The sequence below is a fragment of the Ranitomeya imitator genome, chromosome 8 (genome assembly GCF_032444005.1).
Source record: "Ranitomeya imitator isolate aRanImi1 chromosome 8, aRanImi1.pri, whole genome shotgun sequence".
In the NCBI taxonomy this organism is placed as follows: domain Eukaryota; kingdom Metazoa; phylum Chordata; class Amphibia; order Anura; family Dendrobatidae; genus Ranitomeya; species Ranitomeya imitator.
In genome coordinates, this window is record NC_091289.1 from 60,984,749 (window position 1) to 61,004,209 (window position 19,461).

The window sequence follows — 19,461 nt, forward strand, 5'->3', positions numbered from 1 at the left end:
AGCACCACAATAGCTGTAGCTTTGGAATCTGCTGCCCCACTTACACATACCAAAGCTCGCAAAATAAACAAACAGCCCTGGCACACCAGCCTGACCAAAGAACTGAGGCGAGCTTCCAGGGCTGCTGAGCGCAGATGGAAAAGATCCCACTCCAACGAGCACTTCATCGCATTCAAGCAGTCCCTCACTACTTTCAAGACCACACTCGCCACAGCTAAACAAACCTACTTCTCATCTCTCATATCCTCCCTGTCTCTCAACCCTAAACAGTTATTCAACACCTTCAATTCTCTCCTCTGTCCCCCAGCACCTCCTCCCTCCCCACTTATCTCTGCTGAAGACTTTGCCTCATTTTTCAAGCAGAAGATTGATAGCATCAGAGACAGTTTTGGTCAACAACCCCCCAGAGCCCTTCTTCTCGACTTCCCAGCCCTCCATCTCCAAAACCAACTTCTCCACCATTACAGAAGATCGACTCTCCACTCTACTCTCAAGATCGCCTCTCACCACCTGTGCACTTGACCCGCTCCCATCCCACCTCATCCCAAACCTCACCAGTCTTCATCCCAACCCTAACCCATCTCTTCAACCTATCACTAACAACTGGCATTTTCCCCTCAAGCTTTAAACATGCCTCCATCACACCTATCCTCAAAAAGCCCTCTCTTGACCCATCCTCTGTATCTAGCTATCACCCTATATCACTTCTCCCTTATGCCTCCAAACTACTGGAACAACACGTTTACCTTGAACTGTCCTCCCATCTCTCTTCTTGCTCCCTCTTTGACCGCTTACAATCTGGCTTCCGGTCACACCATTCCACTGAAACTGCCCTAACTAAGGTCACCAATGACCTCTTAACCGCCAAGAGCAAGCGACACTACTCTGTCCTCCTCCTCGACCTGTCGGCTGCCTTTGACACAGTTGACCATTCTCTATTATTACACACCCTCTCATCCCTTGGCATCACAGACTTGGCCCTATCCTGGATCTCATCATACCTAACAGACCGGACATTCAGCGTCTCCCACTCACACACCACCCCCTCACCTCGCCCCCTATCTGTCGGAGTCCCGCAAGGTTCAGTCCTTGGGCCCCTGCTCTTCTCCATTTACACCTTTGGCCTGAGACAGCTCATAGAATCTCATGGCTTTCAGTATCATCTCTATGCTGATGACACACAGATCTACATCTCTGGACCAGATATCACCTCCCTACTAACCAGAATCCCTCAATGTCTGTCCACTATTTCATCCTTCTTCTTCGCTAGATTTCTGAAACTTAACATGGACAAAACAGAATTCATCATCTTTCCCCCATCTCACGCAACCCCCTCCAACGAACCTATCCATTACAGTAAATGGCTGCCCACTCTCCCCAGTCCCACAAGCTCGCTGCCTCGGGGTAATCCTTGACACTGATCTCTCCTTCAAACCACATATACAAGCCCTTTCCGCTTCCTGCCGACTTCAACTCAAAAATATTTCACGAATCCGTTCATTCCTCAACCAAGAATCTGCAAAAACCCTAGTCCATACCCTCATCATCTCTCGCCTTGACTACTACAACCTCCTGCTCTGTGGCCTCCCCTCGAACACTCTTGCACCCCTCCAATCTATTCTAAACTCTGCTGCCTGACTAATCCACCTGTCCCCCCGCTATTCCCCGGCCTCTCCCCTCTGTCAATCCCTTCACTGGCTCCCCATTTCCCAGAGACTCCAGTACAAAACCCTAACCATGACGTACAAAGCCATCGACAACCTGTCTCCTCCATACATCTGTGACCTTGTCTCCCGGTACTTACCTACACGCAACCTCCGATCCTCACAAGATCTCCTTCTCTACTCTCCTCTTATCTCCTCTTCCCACAATCGTATACAAGATTTCTCTCACGTATCACCCCTACTCTGGAACCCTCTACCACAACACATCAGACTCTCGCCTACCATCGAAACCTTCAAAAAGAACCTGAAGACCCACCTCTTCAGACAAGCCTACAACCTGCAGTAACCACCGATCGACCAAACCGCTGCATGACCAGCTCTATCCTCACCTTCTGTTATTCTCACCCATCCCTTGTAGATTGTGAGCCTTCGCGGGCAGGGTCCTCACTCCTCCTGTACCAGTTATGACTTGTATTGTGCAAGATTATTGTACCTGTTTTTACTATGTATACCCCTCCTCACATGTAAAGCGCCATGGAATAAATGGCGCTATAACAATAAATAATAATATAGTACTGTCCACGTAGTATATAGCAGCCATGTAGTATATAGTACTGTCCACGTAGTATATAGCAGCCATGTAGTATATAGTACTGTCCACATAGTATATAGCAGCCATGTAGTATATTGCAGCCATGTAGTATATAGTACTGCCCACGTAGTATATTGCAGCCATGTAGTATATAGTACTGCCCACGTAGTATATTGCAGCCATGTAGTATATAGTACTGCCCACGTAGTATATAGCAGCCATGTAGTATATAGTACTGCCCACGTAGTATATAGCAGCCATGTAGTATATAACGCAGCCCACGCAGTATTTAGCAGTGTGGGCACATATCCCTGTTAAAAAAAAAAAAGAAAAAAAAATTAAATAAAAAATAGTTACATACTCAGCCCCTAGGTTCCAACGGCGCTCTGGCGATGGGCGCGCGGCTGCCGCCATCTTCCGTTCCCAGGATGCATCGCGAAATTACCCAGAAGACTTAGCGGTCTCGCGAGTAATAGCCAGTTTCCTACTCCACACTGATGAGGGGCAAATACCCCAAAACAGCTGTCTGTGGATGGATACCATGTTTTGGCATAGGTGGTTTTCCTTTATGGATGCTGCCCTTCCCGTGGTTGTTCCTTCCCGGTGAAAGACCTGGCTATTTATTGCTTGCGTTGAGAAACACGTGATGGTGTCTCTGCGGCTTTTCTACATGCATTTGCATATTTCCCATAAGGGATGGGGGCAGTGTTCTGGATCACTGCGTTGAGAAACACGTGATGGTGTCTTCGCGGTGTTGGATGTTTTGATCTCCCCGAGGTCATTCATCCTTATGTTTATAGGTATTATTCCTACGCAGTCCTCGGTAGCACAGCTGCTAACCCCCAAAGGTCTGGTTCGCTGGATGGAGACACTGAACCAGACTCGGTAGGATCTAGCGACTGGCAGACAAACCGGATATTGATGAATTTGGGGATAAGTTCTCATTCAGATAAATGGGGCTTGAAAACCAGATCCGGTACAGTCAATGCAGCTTCAGGGTTCACGTGCACACTGGAGAGGTTATACTGGAAAAGGTGATGACTTAGGATGGGGACCTGGCAACATACAGTTACCCAAGCAACCTTTGTATTTTCCCTACATTTTGTTTGTGCACCTTCCCATTTGGGGAAGGTGCTTTTTATACAAGATGCTTCTTGGCTATTGCCTGGGGGCATGTTTGCAGGTGTGCATGCTGCCTTTGGGAGCCTGTGCTTTCACTAGGTGTCCCCAGACGGAGGGGAAAGGGGAACCAGGCATGTCAAACAAAGTGTAGAGAACTGTCTGAGGCCTTAAAGTTGTACTGCAGATTTGGGGTGCATCAATGTCAGAGCGAACTATCCGTCAATAGAATTAAATTAAATACTATGGCAGGGGATGGAGGAGGACCCCACTCCTGGCAGTGACATAAAACAGCTAGACTGCAGTTTGCCAAAAATGTACATGAGCAAGTCCAAATCCTTCTAGGAAAGCATTTTGTGGACAGATGAGACCAAGATAGAGCTTTTTGGTAGGGCATCTTATAGTACTGTTTAACAAAAAAGAATGGATTAAGGCCTACAAAAATAACACAGTACCTACAGGCAAATATGGTGAAGGTGCAAAGATGTTTTGGGGTTGTTTTGCTGGCAATGGATGCCTTGACTGTATGCAAGGCATCATGACATCTGAATATTGCCAAAGGATTTTGGGTTGCAATGAAAATAAACATGTAATTGCAATAACTGTGAGAAATACTTCAGTTTTGTGTGTATTACAGTCATTGCAAACTCCACAATAGCAAGAACTGCTAGCTCTCACCTCCAGTCGTTTATACAGGCCGACTGGACACCCGTTGCCAGTAGCATGTGGCTAGCAGAGCAAGAGGAACAGAACTAAAAATTATATATAAATATATATATATATTTTAAACACACGCACTTATTAGGAAAGTTATATTTTGATCACATGATACTTTTTATACATGTTGTCCTACTCCAAGCTGTTCAGGCTTGAGAGCCAACTACCAAGTAAGTAAATCAGGTGATGTGCATCTCTGTAATGAGGAGGGGTGTTGTCTAATGACATCGAAACCCTATATAAGGTGTGTTTAATTATTAGGCAACTTCCTTTCCGTTGGCAAAATGGGTCAGAAGAGAGATTTGACGGGCTCTGAAAAGTCCAAAATTGTGAGATGTCTTGCAGAGCGATGTCTTGAAATTGCCAAACTTTTGAAGCGTGATCCCCGAACAATCAAGCGTTTCATGGCAAATCGCCAACAGGGTCGCAAGAAGCGTGTTGGGCAAAAAAGGCGCAAAATAACTGCCCATCAATTGAGGAAAATCAAGCGTGAAGCTGCCAAGATGCTATTTTCCCCCAGTTTTGCCATATTTCAGAGCTGCAATGTTACTGGAGTAACAAAAAGCACAAGGTATGCGATACTGAGGGACATGACCAAGGTAAGGAAGGCTGAAAAACGACCTTTGAACAAAAACAAGATAAAACGTCAAGACTGGGCCAAGAAATAACTTAAGACTGACTTTTCAAAGGTTTCATGGACTGGTGAAATGAGAGTGACTCATGATGGGCCAGAGGCTGGATCAGTAAAGGGCAGTGAGCTCCACTCCGACTCAGACGCCAGCAAGGTGGAGGTGGGGTACTGTTATGGGCTGGGATCATCAAAGATGAACTTGTGGGACCTTTTCGGGTTGAGGATGGAGTGAAGATCAACTCCCAGACCTACTGCCAGTTTCTGGAAGACAACTTCTTCAAGCAGTGGTACAGGAAGAAGTCGGTATCGTTCAAGAAAAACATGATTTTCATGCAGGACAATGCTCCATCACATGCCTCCAACTACTCCACAGCGTGGCTGGCCAGTAAAGGTCTCAAAGAAGAAAAAATGACATGGCCCCCTTGTTCACCTCATCTGAACCCCATAGAGAACCTGTGGTCCCTCATAAAATGTGAGATCTACAGGGAGGGAAAACAGTACACCTCTCGGAACAGTGTCTGGGAGGCGGTGGTGGCAGCTGCACGCAATGTGGATCGTAAACAGATCAAGCAACTGACAGAATCTATGGATGGAGGCTGCTTGAGTGTCATCATAAAGAAAGGTGGCTATATTGGTCACTCATTTTTGGAGGTTTTGTTTTTGCATGTCAGAAATGTTTATTTCTAAATTTTGTGCAGTGATAATGGTTTACCTGGTGAAAATAAACAAGTGAGATGGGAATATATAATAATTGCCTAATAATTCTGCACAGTAATAGTTACCTGCACAAACAGATAACCTCCCCTTTTATATTTGAGTCTTTTCGGTTGATTGAGAACATAGTTGTTGATCAATAATCCTCAAAAATACAACTTGCCTAATAATTCTGCACACAGTGTGTGTGTGTGTGTGTGTGTGTGTATGTCCGGGATTGGCATCTGCACCGTCGCAGCTACAGCCACAAAATTTTGCACAGTCACACGTCTGGACCCTGAGAGCATCATAGGCTATGTTGTGAGATGAGATTTTAACCCCGCGCTTTCCAGTTCACCAAACAATTTTGCCCCTATCTACATAATGGGGAAAAGTGAAAGGAAAAGTGTTGGAGGCAAATTGACAGCTGCCAGATGTGAACAAGAGCGATGGCGCCAAAGAGTATATACAGTACAGTTGCTAAGGTGGGGCCCCGACATGGGATACTCACCACACGGGGATATGAACACACACACAAAATGGGCCACACACTACCACGTGCTTGAACACATATACCACCCTCAGCACACATTTCACCACACATACACCAACCTCGCCACATAAAAGTCGAAACACAAAAGTCGCCACTCAAAACTCGCCACGCGCAAAACTCGCCACATGCAAAAACTAGGCTCACGCAAAACTCGCCACAAGTGCAAAACTCACCTCATGGAAAACTCGCCACACGCAAAACTTGCACACGCGGAAAAATTGACACATGCACAAAAGTTGCAACACATGCAAAAGTTGCCTCACACAAAACTTGCACATACTCAAAAGGCACCACACATAAAACTCGCCATAGGCAAAACTCGCCATAGGCAAAACTTGCTGCACACAACTTGCTACACTAACCTGTCACATGCAACTCGACACACAAAAAGTTGCTACACGCATGTTGCCACACAAAACTCATCTCACAAAAGTCGCTACATGCATGTCGCCACACGCAACTCAACACACACAACTTGACAAACGAAACTTGCCCTAAAACACACAAAAGTCTGGAATTATCCTTCAAAAATAAAAATCTGATTAATAAGCAGACAAACTACAAGAGCAACAAATGTACCATATAGGAAATACGGCAGCTGTCAGTCACATGACCTGTCTATTATGTGTATGTGTGAGCTAATATATACTGCCAGGGGGGAGGGCTTCCTGTTGGCTGGGGATTTATCAGGCTGCCAATTTAGCTTACAAATACTGAAGTAAAAATACTGAGCAAATAACGTGTGAACGAGGTCTAATACAGTGGATGACACACAGGTATATACTATATACAGGAGGAGATGACACACAGGTATATATATATAGAGGAGGAGATGACATACAGGTACATACTATATACAGGAGGAGATGACATACAGGTATAAACTATATACAGGAGGAGATGACCTACAAGTATGTACTATATACAGGAGGAGATGACATACAGGTATATGCTATATATAGAAGATGACATACAGGTATATACTATATACAGGAGGAGATGAGACAGATATATACTATATACAGGAGGAGATGACATACAGGTATATACTATATATAGAAGGAGATGACATACAGGTATATATATATATATAAGATGACATACAGGTATATACTATATACAGGGGAGATGACACACAGCAGGTATATACTATATACAGGGGAGATGACATACAGGTATATACTATATACAGGAGATGACATACAGGTGTATACTATATATAAGGGAGATGCAAACATGTATATACTGAGGTGAAAATGAGGGGTGTGAGGTGAAAATGAAAAGGTGTGAGTGCAAAATGAGAGGAGTGAGGGAAAATAGTGGAGTGATCGGAAAATGACAGATGTGCGGTCGAAATGAAAAGTGTTAGGGGGGAATGAGAGGAGTGAGGGAGAAAATGAGAGGTGTGAGGGAGAAAATGAGAGATGTGAGGGGGAAAATGAAAGATGTGATTGGGAAAATGAGAGGTGTGATGGGAAAATAAGAGAAGTGAGGTGCTATAACTAACCACAGATGTTTACTATGCCCAGGCATCGCCGGGCTCTTCAGCTAGTGTGTATATATATATCTGTGTGTGTGTATGTCTGGGATTGGCATCTGCACCGTCGCAGCTACAGCCACAAAATTTTGCACAGTCACACGTCTGGACCCCGAGATCGTTATAGGCTATGTTGTGAGGTGAAATTTTAACCCCGTGCTTTCCAATTCACCAAACAATTTTGCCCCTATCTACATAATGGGGAAAAAGTGAAAGGAAAAGTGTTGGAGGCAAATTGACAGCTGCCAGATGTGAACAAGGGGGACTTAAAGAATGAGAGCGATGGCACCAAAGAGTATATACCGTACAGCTGCTAAGTTGGGGCCCCGACATGGGATACTCACCACACACTGGGATATGAACACACACACAAAATGCGCCACACACTACCACGTGCTTGAACACATATCACCCTCAGCACACATTTCACCACACATACACCAACCTCGCCACATAAAAGTCGAAACACAAAAGTCGCCACTCAAAACTCGTCACGCGCAAAACTCGCCACATGCAAAACTAGGCTCACGCAAAACTCGCCACACGTGCAAAACTCACCTCATGGGAACACTCGCCACACGCAAAACTTGCACTCGCGGAAAAATTGCCACATGCACAAAAGTTGCAACACATGCAAAAGTTGCCTCACACAAAACTTGCACATACTCAAAAGGCACCACACATAACTCGCCACGCGCAAAACTCGCCATGCGCAAAACTTGCTGCACACAACTTACTACACTAACCTGTCACATGCAACTCGACACACAAAAAGTTGCTACACGCATGTCGCCACACAAAACTCATCTCACAAAAGTCACTACATGCATGTCGTCACACGCAACTCAACACAGACAACTTGACACACGAAACTCGCCCTAAAACACACACAAGTCTGGTATTATCCTTCAAAAATAAAAATCTGATTAATAAGCAGACAAACTACAAGAGCAACAAATGTGCCATATAGGAAATCCGGCAGCTGTCAGTCACATGACCTGTCTATTATGTGTATGTGTGAGCTAATATATACTGCCAGGGGGGAGGGCTTCCTGTTGGCTGGGGATTTATCAGGCTGCCAATTTAGCTTACAAATACTGAGGTAAAAATACTAAGCAAATAACGTGTGAACGAGGTCTAATACAGGAGGAAATGACATACAGATATATACTATGTACAGGGGAGATAACACACAGGTATATACTATATACAGGAGAGATGACACACAGGCATATACTATATACAGGAGCAGATGACCTACAGGTATATACAATATACAGGAGGAGATGACATACAGCTATATGCTATATATAGGAGGAGATGACATACAGGTATATACTATATACAGGAGAAGATGACACACAGATATATACTGTATACAGGGGAGATGACACACAGGTATATACTATATACAGGACAGGAGGAGATGACATACAGGTATATACTATATAGGAGATGACATAGGTATATACTATATACAGGGGAGATGACACACAGCAGGTATATACTATATACAGGGGAGATGACATACAGGTATATACTATCTACAGGAGATGGCATACAGATGTATACTATATATAAGGGAGATGACAAACATGTATATACTGAAGTGAAAATGAGAGGTGTGAGGTGAAAATGAAAAGGTGTGAGTGCAAAATGAGAGGAGTGAGGGAAAATAGTGGAGTGATCGGAAAATGACAGATGTGAGGTCGAAATGACAAGTGTTAGGGGGGAATGAAAGATGTGATGGGGAAAATGAGAGGCGTGATGGGAAAATAAGAGAAGTGAGGTGCTATAACTAACCACAGATATTTACTATGCCCAGGCAACGCCGGGCTCTTCAGCTAGTGTATATACAGTGGGGCAAAAAAGTATTTAGTCAGTCAGCAATAGTGCAAGTTCCACCACTTAAAAAGATGAGAGGCATCTGTAATTTACATCATAGGTAGACCTCAACTATGGGAGACAAACTGAGGAAAAAAAATCCAGAAAATCACATTGTCTGTTTTTTTAACATTTTATTTGCATATTATGGTGGAAAATAAGTATTTGGTCAGAAACAAAATTTCATCTCAATACTTTATAATATATCCTTTGTTGGCAATGACAGAGGTCAAACATTTTCTGTAAGTCTTCACAAGGTTGCCACACACTGTTGTTGGTATGTTGGCCCATTCCTCCATGCAGATCTCCTCTAGAGCAGTGATGTTTTTGGCTTTTCGCTTGGCAACACGGACTTTCAACTCCCTCCAAAGGTTTTCTATAGGGTTGAGATCTGGAGACTGGCTAGGCCACTCCAGGACCTTGAAATGCTTCTTACGAAGCCACTCCTTCGTTGCCCTGGCGGTGTGCTTTGGATCATTGTCATGTTGAAAGACCCAGCCACGTTTCATCTTCAATGCCCTTGCTGATGGAAGGAGGTTTGCACTCAAAATCTCACGATACATGGCCCCATTCATTCTTTCATGTACCCGGATCAGTCGTCCTGGCCCCTTTGCAAAGAAACAGCCCCAAAGCATGATGTTTCCACCACAATGCTTTACAGTAGGTATGGTGTTTGATGGATGCAACTCAGTATTCTTTTTCCTCCAAACACAACAAGTTGTGTTTCTACCAAACAGTTCCAGTTTGGTTTCATCAGACCATAGGACATTCTCCCAAAACTCCTCTGGATCATCCAAATGCTCTCTAGCAAACTTTAGACGGGCCCGGACATGTACTGGCTTAAGCAGTGGGACACGTCTGGCACTGCAGGATCTTAGTCCATGGTGACGTAGTGTGTTACTTATGGTAGGCCTTGTTACATTGGTCCCAGCTCTCTGCAGTTCATTCACTAGGTCCCCCCGCGTGGTTCTGGGATTTTTGCTCACCGTTCTTGTGATCATTCTGACCCCACGGGGTGGGATTTTGCGTGGAGCCCCAGATCGAGGGAGATTATCAGTGGTCTTGTATGTCTTCCATTTTCTAATTATTGCTCCCACTGTTGATTTCTTCACTCCAAGCTGGTTGGCTATTGCAGATTCAGTCTTCCCAGCCTGGTGCAGGGCTACAATTTTGTTTCTGGTGTCCTTTGACAGCTCTTTGGTCTTCACCATAGTGGAGTTTGGAGTCAGACTGTTTGAGGGTGTGCACAGGTGTATTTTTATACTGATAACAAGTTTAAACAGGTGCCATTACTACAGGTAATGAGTGGAGGAAAGAGGAGACTCTTAAAGAAGAAGTTACAGGTCTGTGAGAGCCAGAAATCTTGATTGTTTGTTTCTGACCAAATACTTATTTTCCACCATAATATGCAAAAAAAATCATAAAAAAACAGACAATGTGATTTTCTGGATTTTTTTTTTCTCAGTTTGTCTCCCATAGTTGAGGTCTACCTATGATGTAAATTACAGACACCTCTCATCTTTTTAAGTGGTGGAACTTGCACTATTGCTGACTGACTAAATACTTTTTTGCCCCACTGTATGTGTGTGTATATGTACATGTAAACGATATCTAAAAGGAAATTGCTAAACCTGATGTTGCAGGAATGGTTCTTTATGGAGAGAGGCACTTCAGTTTACAAAATGGACATTCTCACAGCGAACTACATCTTCCAGAATGAGACACAGACCTAAACATTAGATCAAGGTTATGCCCAAAACTCCCTTTTTTAGAGAAGGATATATCCCTGAGAAGGGTACTTTTCTGTCTCTGCCTAAACTAATCTTGGCTGTTTTCTTCCCAGCATATCTCCCTGCTGTAATTACCTGATCACTACAGGATGTCCCTACTTCAATGGACGGGGAATGTCAGATCTTGCTCACTCAATCTGTTCTCATTGATATGTCTTGACTCTGGAGATGTCTGTGTGGGGTAGTGGGTTTTTTTTCTTCCTCTCCCCTGACAAAGTACAATGGGTCCTAAAAGTCCTATGGATTTCCTAGTACTCCCTGGAGGCTGGCTCTTGTGTACCCTGTAAGTCCCTATCATAGACCAGATACAAGAACTACAAACTAATAGAAATATAGTGCATCAAGCCATAATCCACATTGACTAATGGTTAGATGACCCTATAAGTAACCATTTAAAATATATGGACACAACCTATGTCCCAATGTGTTAAGGTACCGTCACACTCAGCAACTTTACAACAAGAACGACAACGATCCGTGAGGTTGCAGCGCCCTGGATAGCGATCTCGTTGTGTTTGACACGCAGCAGCGATCTGGATCCCGCTGTGACATCGCTGGTCGGAGCTAGAAGTCCAGAACTTTATTTGGTCGTCAGGTCGGCGTGTATCGTCATGTCTGACATCAAAAGCAACGATGCCAGCAACGTTTTACATGGAGCGAACAACCAGCGAGAACGATAAGTGAGTCGCCGCTACGTCACTGGATCGCTCCTGCAACGTTCTGGAGTTACTGTGTTTGACGTCTCTACAGCGACCTAAACAGCGATGCTGCAGCGATCGACTCGTCTATATCGCTGCAGCGTCGCTAAGTGTGACGGTACCTTTAAGCGATACGACCTGGCCGTGATCGTTGGTAAGTCGTTGTGTGGTCGCTGGGGAGCTGTCACACAGCTTTCTCCAGCGACCAACGATCAGGGGAAAGACTTCGGCATCGTTGAAACTGTCTTCAACGATGCCGAAGTCCCCGGGTAACCAGGGTAAACATCGGGTTACTAAGTGCAGGGCCGCGCTTAGTAACTCGATATTTACCCTGGTTACCATTGTAAAAGTTAAAAAAAAAAAAAAAAAACACAGTACATACTCACATTCCGATGTCTGTCACGTCCCCCGCTGTCAGCTTCCCGCACTGACTGTGTCAGTGCCGGCTGTAAAGCAGAGCACAGCGGAGACGTCACCGCTGTGCTCTGCTTTACAGCCGGCGCCGCTGTCAGTCAGTGCGGGAAGCTGACGGTGGGGGACGTGACAGACATCGGAATGTGAGTATGTACTGTGGTTTTTTTTTTTTTAACTTTTACAATGGTAACCAGGGTAAATATCGGGTTACTAAGTGCGGCCCTGCGCTTAGTAACCCGATATTTACCCTGGTTACAAGTGAACACATCGCTGGATCGGCGTCACACACGCCGATCCAGCGATGACCGGGTGATCAGCGACCAAAAAATGGTCCTGATCATTCCCCACGACCAACGATCTCCCAGCAGGGGCCTGATCGTTGGTCGTTGTCACACATAACGAGATCGTTAGCGGGATCGTTGCTACGTCACAAAAAGCGTGACGTTGCAACGATATCGTTAACGAAATCGTTATGTGTGAAGGTGCCTTTAGAGCCTGCATTCTATTGAGTGCTTATCTCAAATGCAAGATAAACATGCACAGTGTACACAAAGCTGCTAATCAGTGGTGTACAGAGTTAGGGTACCGTCACACTATAACATTTCGATCGCTACGACGGTACGATTCGTGACGTTCCAGCGATATCGTTACGATATCGCTGTGTCTGACACGCAGCAGCGATCAGGGATCCTGCTGAGAATCGTACGTCGTAGCAGATCGTATGGAACTTTCTTTCATCGCTGGATCTCCCGCTGTCATCGCTAGATCGGTGTGTGTGACACCGATCTAGCGATCTAGCGATGCGATCCAGCGATGCGTTCGCTTGTAACCAGGGTAAACATCGGGTAACTAAGCGCAGGACCGCGCTTAGTTACCCGATGTTTACCCTGGTTACAAGCGTTAAACTAAAAAAAAAAAAAACAGCACATACTTACATTCTGGTGTCCGTCAGGTCCCTTGCAGTCTGCTTCCCGCACTGTGACTGCCGGCCGTAAAGTGAAAGCAGAGCACAGCGGCTGTGCTTTCACTTTACGGCCGGCAGTCACTGAGTGCGGGAAGCAGACTGCAAGGGACCTGACGGACACCAGAATGTAAGTATGTGCTGTTTTTTTTTTTTTTAGTTTAACGCTTGTAACCAGGGTAAACATCGGGTAACTAAGCGCGGTCCTGCGCTTAGTTACCCGATGTTTACCCTGGTTACCCAGGGACCTCGGCATCGTTGGTCGCTGGAGAGCTGTCTGTGTGACAGCTCCCCAGCGACCACACTACGATTTACCTACGATCACGGCCAGGTCATATCGCTGGTCGTGATCGTAGGTAAATCGTATAGTGTGACGGTACCCTTACAGGGCTTACCAGTCAGCGAACTGATAGATATGCAGCTGATAAAACAGGTTTTAATGTAATCTGCATCACCCAACAAATTAAGTGACTTGTCACTGAAAGCGGGGTCTACCGTTACATTATGTTCCTCTCAGATGGGGTAGCAAAAACCTATTGATATATTGCCTTTAATTAATGAATACAGGCTCCTTGTTAGATATTTAGTATCAGTACAGAGAACGCACAAACACATAATATGGGGGGAGAAGACATGGATATGAATGTACATCCTGCAATTTCAATGTCTCCCAGAAGATGGCAGTATATAACCACAGAACTAATGTTTACTAGCAGTTAAAAAGAAACAATATAGCAAATAAAATAAAGCCAATGTTAGAAGGCACTAGTCCACTCCGAGTGTAGGGTCCAAAAATTCGTTCTAGGAAAGGCTTGTCTGCAAAATCACGGGGGTAGGTCTGATATTGATCCCATGTATCGCATCATACTTGACAATAAAGTCTGACCATGAAAAGCGATGTGACAGCAGTCAGCTGCTATCTGTGTGCTGTCTGTTTCTCGAGAAGCTTTTTTTTTTTTGTGTGTCTTGCTGATTAAGGGAAAATGTAAACACCTGTCTATTTTTCAAACTTTTTATCTTGCATATGACCACAAAGGACTGCTTAAAACATTCCACCCCATCTCAGTTCTTGGTGTGTTTTTTTTCATATTATATAAACACACTACCCCCATAAGATCTTTTTTAAAGACCTTTCTTGGATGACTTTTTACATGTCGTTTAACTATTTTTATTGCTGATCTTCCCTGTGGCTGGGACTGGTGTATTAGCCCCAGTTACAGGGAAAATTCACCTACTGCCTGCATTGCTGAGCTTACTGGGTCTGCGTCACCTCTGGCGCCAATCCAATGAGGTCTGTGCTGGGTCTTCCAAACTTCATGACTTTGTTATGCTAGGTGAGCACTGAAGCCAAGCAGCGGCCATTAGTGGACGGCTTTGCTCACACTTCCTTTCGACAAATCTCTGCTGTCTGAAGGAGTTGTAGGAGCTGTGGCCTTTACCAGTCATTGATGGAAGACCCGGCGAAGACATCGGTGGAACGGCGTTGATGTGAGTGGTTTTTATTTTACACAGGAGTATATAGTATTTAAGAAGAGGGTTTTCTTAGTGGACCACTCCCTTTCATTATTTGGTTGCAATTATTGCATCTAAAGATGACCCCTTTAACCCCTTCATGACCCAGCCTATTTTGACCTTAATGACCTGGCCGTTTTTTGCAATTCTGACCAGTGTCCCTTTATGAGGTAATAACTCAGGAACGCTTCAACGGATCCTAGCGGTTCTGAGATTGTTTTTTTCTTGACATATTGGGCTTCATGTTAGTGGTAAATTTAGGTCAATAAATTCTGCATTTATTTGTGATAAAAACGGAAATTTGGCGAAAATTTTGCAATTTTCACATTTTTAATTTTTATTACTAGAACTACTGATGGAGTCATTTTGACTCCTTTCGTTTTTTATTTCTCTTCTGTGACTACATTTTTCAGAATTCCGGCTTGAAACTCGGTGACTTTTCCTCAAATATGATGTGAAAAAAAAATTTGGGAGAATAAATAATTTTGGTAAAAAATTTGCGTGTTTTTTTTCTAAATTTACCAAGAACTACTGAAGGGAGTCATTTTGACTCCCTACTATATTTTGAGGTCCTTTTGTCACTAAATGTTGCTATAAAGTTTTGTGCATAGTTTTTTCACTCTGTCTTATTTACCCTGATGTTCATATAGATGTAGTTCAATTTACATGTCAACTTTTCACATTTTCCATGTGTTTTACCTGCTTGTATTACTGTGTAATGCTGAACAAAATAGCTTGTTTACTCTAGGCTCTTATCTTATGCTAATGAAGGGTGGTGTTTTTCTAAGGTCCTAGCAGGAGACAGTATTCTGGATAGTATTAAGAAAAAAGGAGCGCACTCAGCTATCTTAGGTTGGTGCTGGCTGTACTTGGGAAAAACCCAACAACAAGTCCAATATAGAAAAATCAGCCGCACTCTTATGGTATATCTTTGCAAAAATGTGATGTATTTATTCACATGTGTTGAGACAAAATTTTCATATATATACACACACAGCAGGGAGTATAAACGAAGTAGTAACGTTTCGACCCTGCCTAGGGTCTTTCTCAAACTGCGTTTTCTAGATAGTGTGAAAAATAAGAAGTGTGGTCCCTTTAAGGGCTCCTATTGTTGTGGTGTCAGGTCTTCCTGCTTCTGTGGGCGTGTGGACACGCCCACAGAAGCAGGAAGACCTGACACCACAACAATAGGAGCCCTTAAAGGGACCACACTTCTTATTTTTCACACTATCTAGAAAACGCAGTTTGAGAAAGACCCGAGGCAGGGTCGAAACGTTACTACTTAGTTTATACTCCCTGCTGTGTGTGTATATATATGAAAATTTTGTCTCAACACATGTGAATAAATACATCACATTTTTGCAAAGATATACCATAAGAGTGCGGCTGATTTTTCTATATTAGTATTCTGGATAGTAACTTTACTTTCAGTTCAGCTGAAGAGACAAAGAGAACAGACGCAGACATACGAGCTCTGAAGACTCATACAGGTATGAATTGTTATGAAATAGTTTAGCTGTCTGTCAACTGATTCAGCCCACCTACTTTTGAAGGTGGCAGAACAGTTATTATTTCTTTTAGTTTTCATTTCATTTCTATTTTTCAGCAGGGAACTATATAGAATTATGGAATTTGTGAGGAATATGGAGAGAAGACGTTTGATAAAGCCTCAGGATATTCTGGCTACTTTGCAATCCATACCGGAGGATGAATCGGAATCCGAATTGCAGGAACATGTATTTGATTCTGACAGTGATGAAGATTTAATTCCTCAGAACATATCAAGTGAATCTGAAGACTCAGAAGGAACAAATCCAGAAGGTAAGTAGTTATGTGTATTTATTTGTTCATCCACACACTGAGTTAGGGCCTGTGCACACTAGCAGAATTCTAGCCGCAATACAGGCCGTACCTGCCCGCTCATGCCTGAAGCTCCGCTCCGAACCCCGGGCTGGAGCCGCTGTCAGGGACAGAGCAGCGCTTGCTTACGCGCGAGCACGGCTCCGTCCCAGACAGCGGCTCCAGCCCGGGGTTCGGAGCGGAGCTTCAGGTATGAAACTCCGCTCTGTACCTGAGCGGGCAGGTACGGGCCGGATTGTGGTGAGAATATCCGGTCGGATATTCCGCCGCTAATCCAGCCAGTGTGCACGGACCCTTACAAAACAAAAATTCTAAATATTCATCAACTTTTTTCCAGATATTCCAAGCACATCAACTGGGGATCGGGCTCATGCAGTTATGTTGCCTCGTGACCATCCTCCTGGTCGTGGACAGAAAAAATCAGCAAAACGTCCCAGAAATGAAAGAACAACAGATAACGATGGCGGCGAAGGTAATGCAACAACAAACACCAGAGAAGGCGAATCTGAAGGAATACTAGTTTCAGCGGATGGTATTCAATGGAAACCTGTTGAAATTGGACAATACTTGCCTGGTAGGCGTGACAGCCAAAATATTCTTCGAGAAGCACCTGGCCCTACAGGATACGCCAGAAGAAATATCATTATCGATAGTCCTTTGAGCGCATGGCGTTTATTTTTTAATTCATATATATTGACACATATAAAGAACTGTACGCTTGCAGAAGCATGCAGGAACAATAATTTACAGTTTACTCTATCTGATGAGGAGCTAGATGCATTCATTGCGATATTCTATGCTCGTGGAATATCTGGCACGAACCGTCACTCGATTAGCAGTATTTGGTGTAATGACTGGGGAATACCGTTTTGCAAAGCGACAATGTCTAGGGACCGCTTTGTTGAAATTATGAGGTTTCTCAGATTTGATGAGAAATCTACTCGATCGGAGAGACTGCAAACGGACAAGTTTGCTCTATTTTCTACTGTGTGGGACAGGTTTATTGAAAATTGTATTGCGTGTTACAAACCTGGCCCATACATAACGGTGGATGAGCAACTTTTCCCAAGCAAAACTAGGTGTCCATTCACGCAGTACATGCCTTCCAAACCAGATAAATATGGCCACAAATATTGGCTAGCTGTTGATAAGGAGAGCAAATATCTGGCAAATGGCTTCCCTTATCTAGGCAAAGATGACACACGCCGTGCTGAGGACCGTTTAGCTGACCATGTGGTAATGAAGTTATAAGACCCGTTTTTGAAAAAAGGTCGCAATGTTACAACCGATAATTATTTTACTTCATTAAAATTAGCTAAACAGCTAAAAAGCAAAGGAACAACCATCGTGGGAACACTGAATAAGATAAGGCGAGAACTGCCTAAAGAAATAAAATCCATGAAAGAGGAATTGTACAACACTAAAGTGTTTAGAAATGAAGACAATTTTACACTTACAGTATATCAAGGAAAGCCCAACAAAAATGTTGTCATTTTGAGTTCCGTCCATCCAGATGTTGTTGTTGCGTCTGATTCCGCCAAAAAAACTCCAGAAACGGTAAAGTTTTACAATGAAACAAAATATGGAGTAGATGTAGTGGATCAGATGGCACGAAAATATACCACACGAACATCCACAAGGAGATGGCCTGTTCATGCATTTAAAAATGCCTTAGACTTTGCGGGTATAAATGCATGTATAATATTCAAGGAGATTACCCACCAAAAAATGTCACGCAAGCCATTTTTGCAAACGCTTGTGAGAGAGTTGAGTGGTCCTTATGTCACAGATAGGGAAAAGAGTTCCACGTCCCAAGTTTCTACATGTTCAGAAGTGATGGTTCAAACAAAATTTTGCCAGATCAAAGAAAAGTGCAAGAAAAATAGATCTGTCGGCAATCGTAAGACTTGTGGTAAGTCTTTGTGTGGGCAATGTACTGCCATAAATCAAAGGCAATGCCTAAAATGCGAAACACCAAATGTTTAGAAGGTGAATTCTGCGCCATATTTTCATTTTTATGCTCCTCCACCTACATTTTCTCTGCTTTCTGTTCTTCAGTTGTTGTTTATATGTGTGCACTTGAATAAAAAAAATGTTTGAAAAACGTCTATTATAATTATTGTTATTTTCTGTAGAAAAATAAGAAAAGCAGAAAAAAAACAATCAAAAGCATTACTGTTGGATCTCACAATAATAATACATTACAAAAAATATGATTATTAATAAATAACCACAAATGAAACTCTAAAAATAAACGAAAACAAGCAAGGAGTCAAAATGACTCCTTTCAGTAGTTCTAGGCGGGGTCACGAGTCCAGTAGTCCTAGTGTTAAACCAGAGAGTTATGTGCCACAAAATAGTTAATAAATAACATTTCCCACATGTGTACTTTACATCAGCACAATTTTGGGAACTATCCTAGAAAGCTCCCAGGCTCGAGATCATAAGAGGCGCCCTCTGCTGGTTGTCCTCATATGAACTCGAGCCAGGGAGCTTTCTAGGAAAGTTCCCACAATCTAGGAACAGCCAGCAGAGGGCACCTCACCGCAAATGCAGGTAAATATAGGTCATTGACTTACTTTACCTTCATTCTCCGGGGTTTTGCAGACATAAGCAACGTTGCATTAGCAAAGCTCGTGGCTGCAAAATATTTTAACCCCTTCAGATGGATTTACATCGTTGGACAATTGACGCCTCTCCATTATTAATTTGGCTTAATGTCACCTTACAATAGCAAGGTGACATTAACCCCTCATTACCCCCATATCCCACCGCTACACGGGAATGGGAAGAGAGTGGCCAAGTGCCAGAATAGGCGCATCTTCCAGATGTGCCT

General features: G+C 43.6%; 2 protein-coding genes across 2 annotated transcripts in view; both read left to right on the forward strand.

The window, feature by feature from the left end:
- The window catches only part of LOC138647761 (microtubule-associated serine/threonine-protein kinase 3-like), a 42,013-nt gene that overhangs the window by 10,202 nt on the left and 12,350 nt on the right, over positions 1-19,461 (forward strand). The window lies entirely within an intron of this gene.
- On the forward strand, positions 16,378-18,733 carry LOC138647762 (piggyBac transposable element-derived protein 3-like). The gene is made up of 2 exons (XM_069737016.1): positions 16,378-16,586; positions 16,963-18,733. Exons 1-2 carry the CDS (start codon positions 16,391-16,393, stop codon positions 17,874-17,876), a joined length of 1,110 nt encoding a protein of 369 aa, XP_069593117.1. The 5' UTR covers positions 16,378-16,390; the 3' UTR covers positions 17,877-18,733.

What these genes read in the sequence shown, in the direction of transcription:
- LOC138647762 (XM_069737016.1), top strand. Translation starts at nt 16,391, where the DNA reads ATGGAATTTGTGAGGAATATGGAGAGAAGACGTTTGATAAAGCCTCAG. An exon ending in AGAAGGAACAAATCCAGAAG is followed by an intron (nt 16,587 to 16,962) that starts GTAAGTAGTTAT and finishes ACTTTTTTCCAG; the next exon opens with ATATTCCAAGCACATCAACT.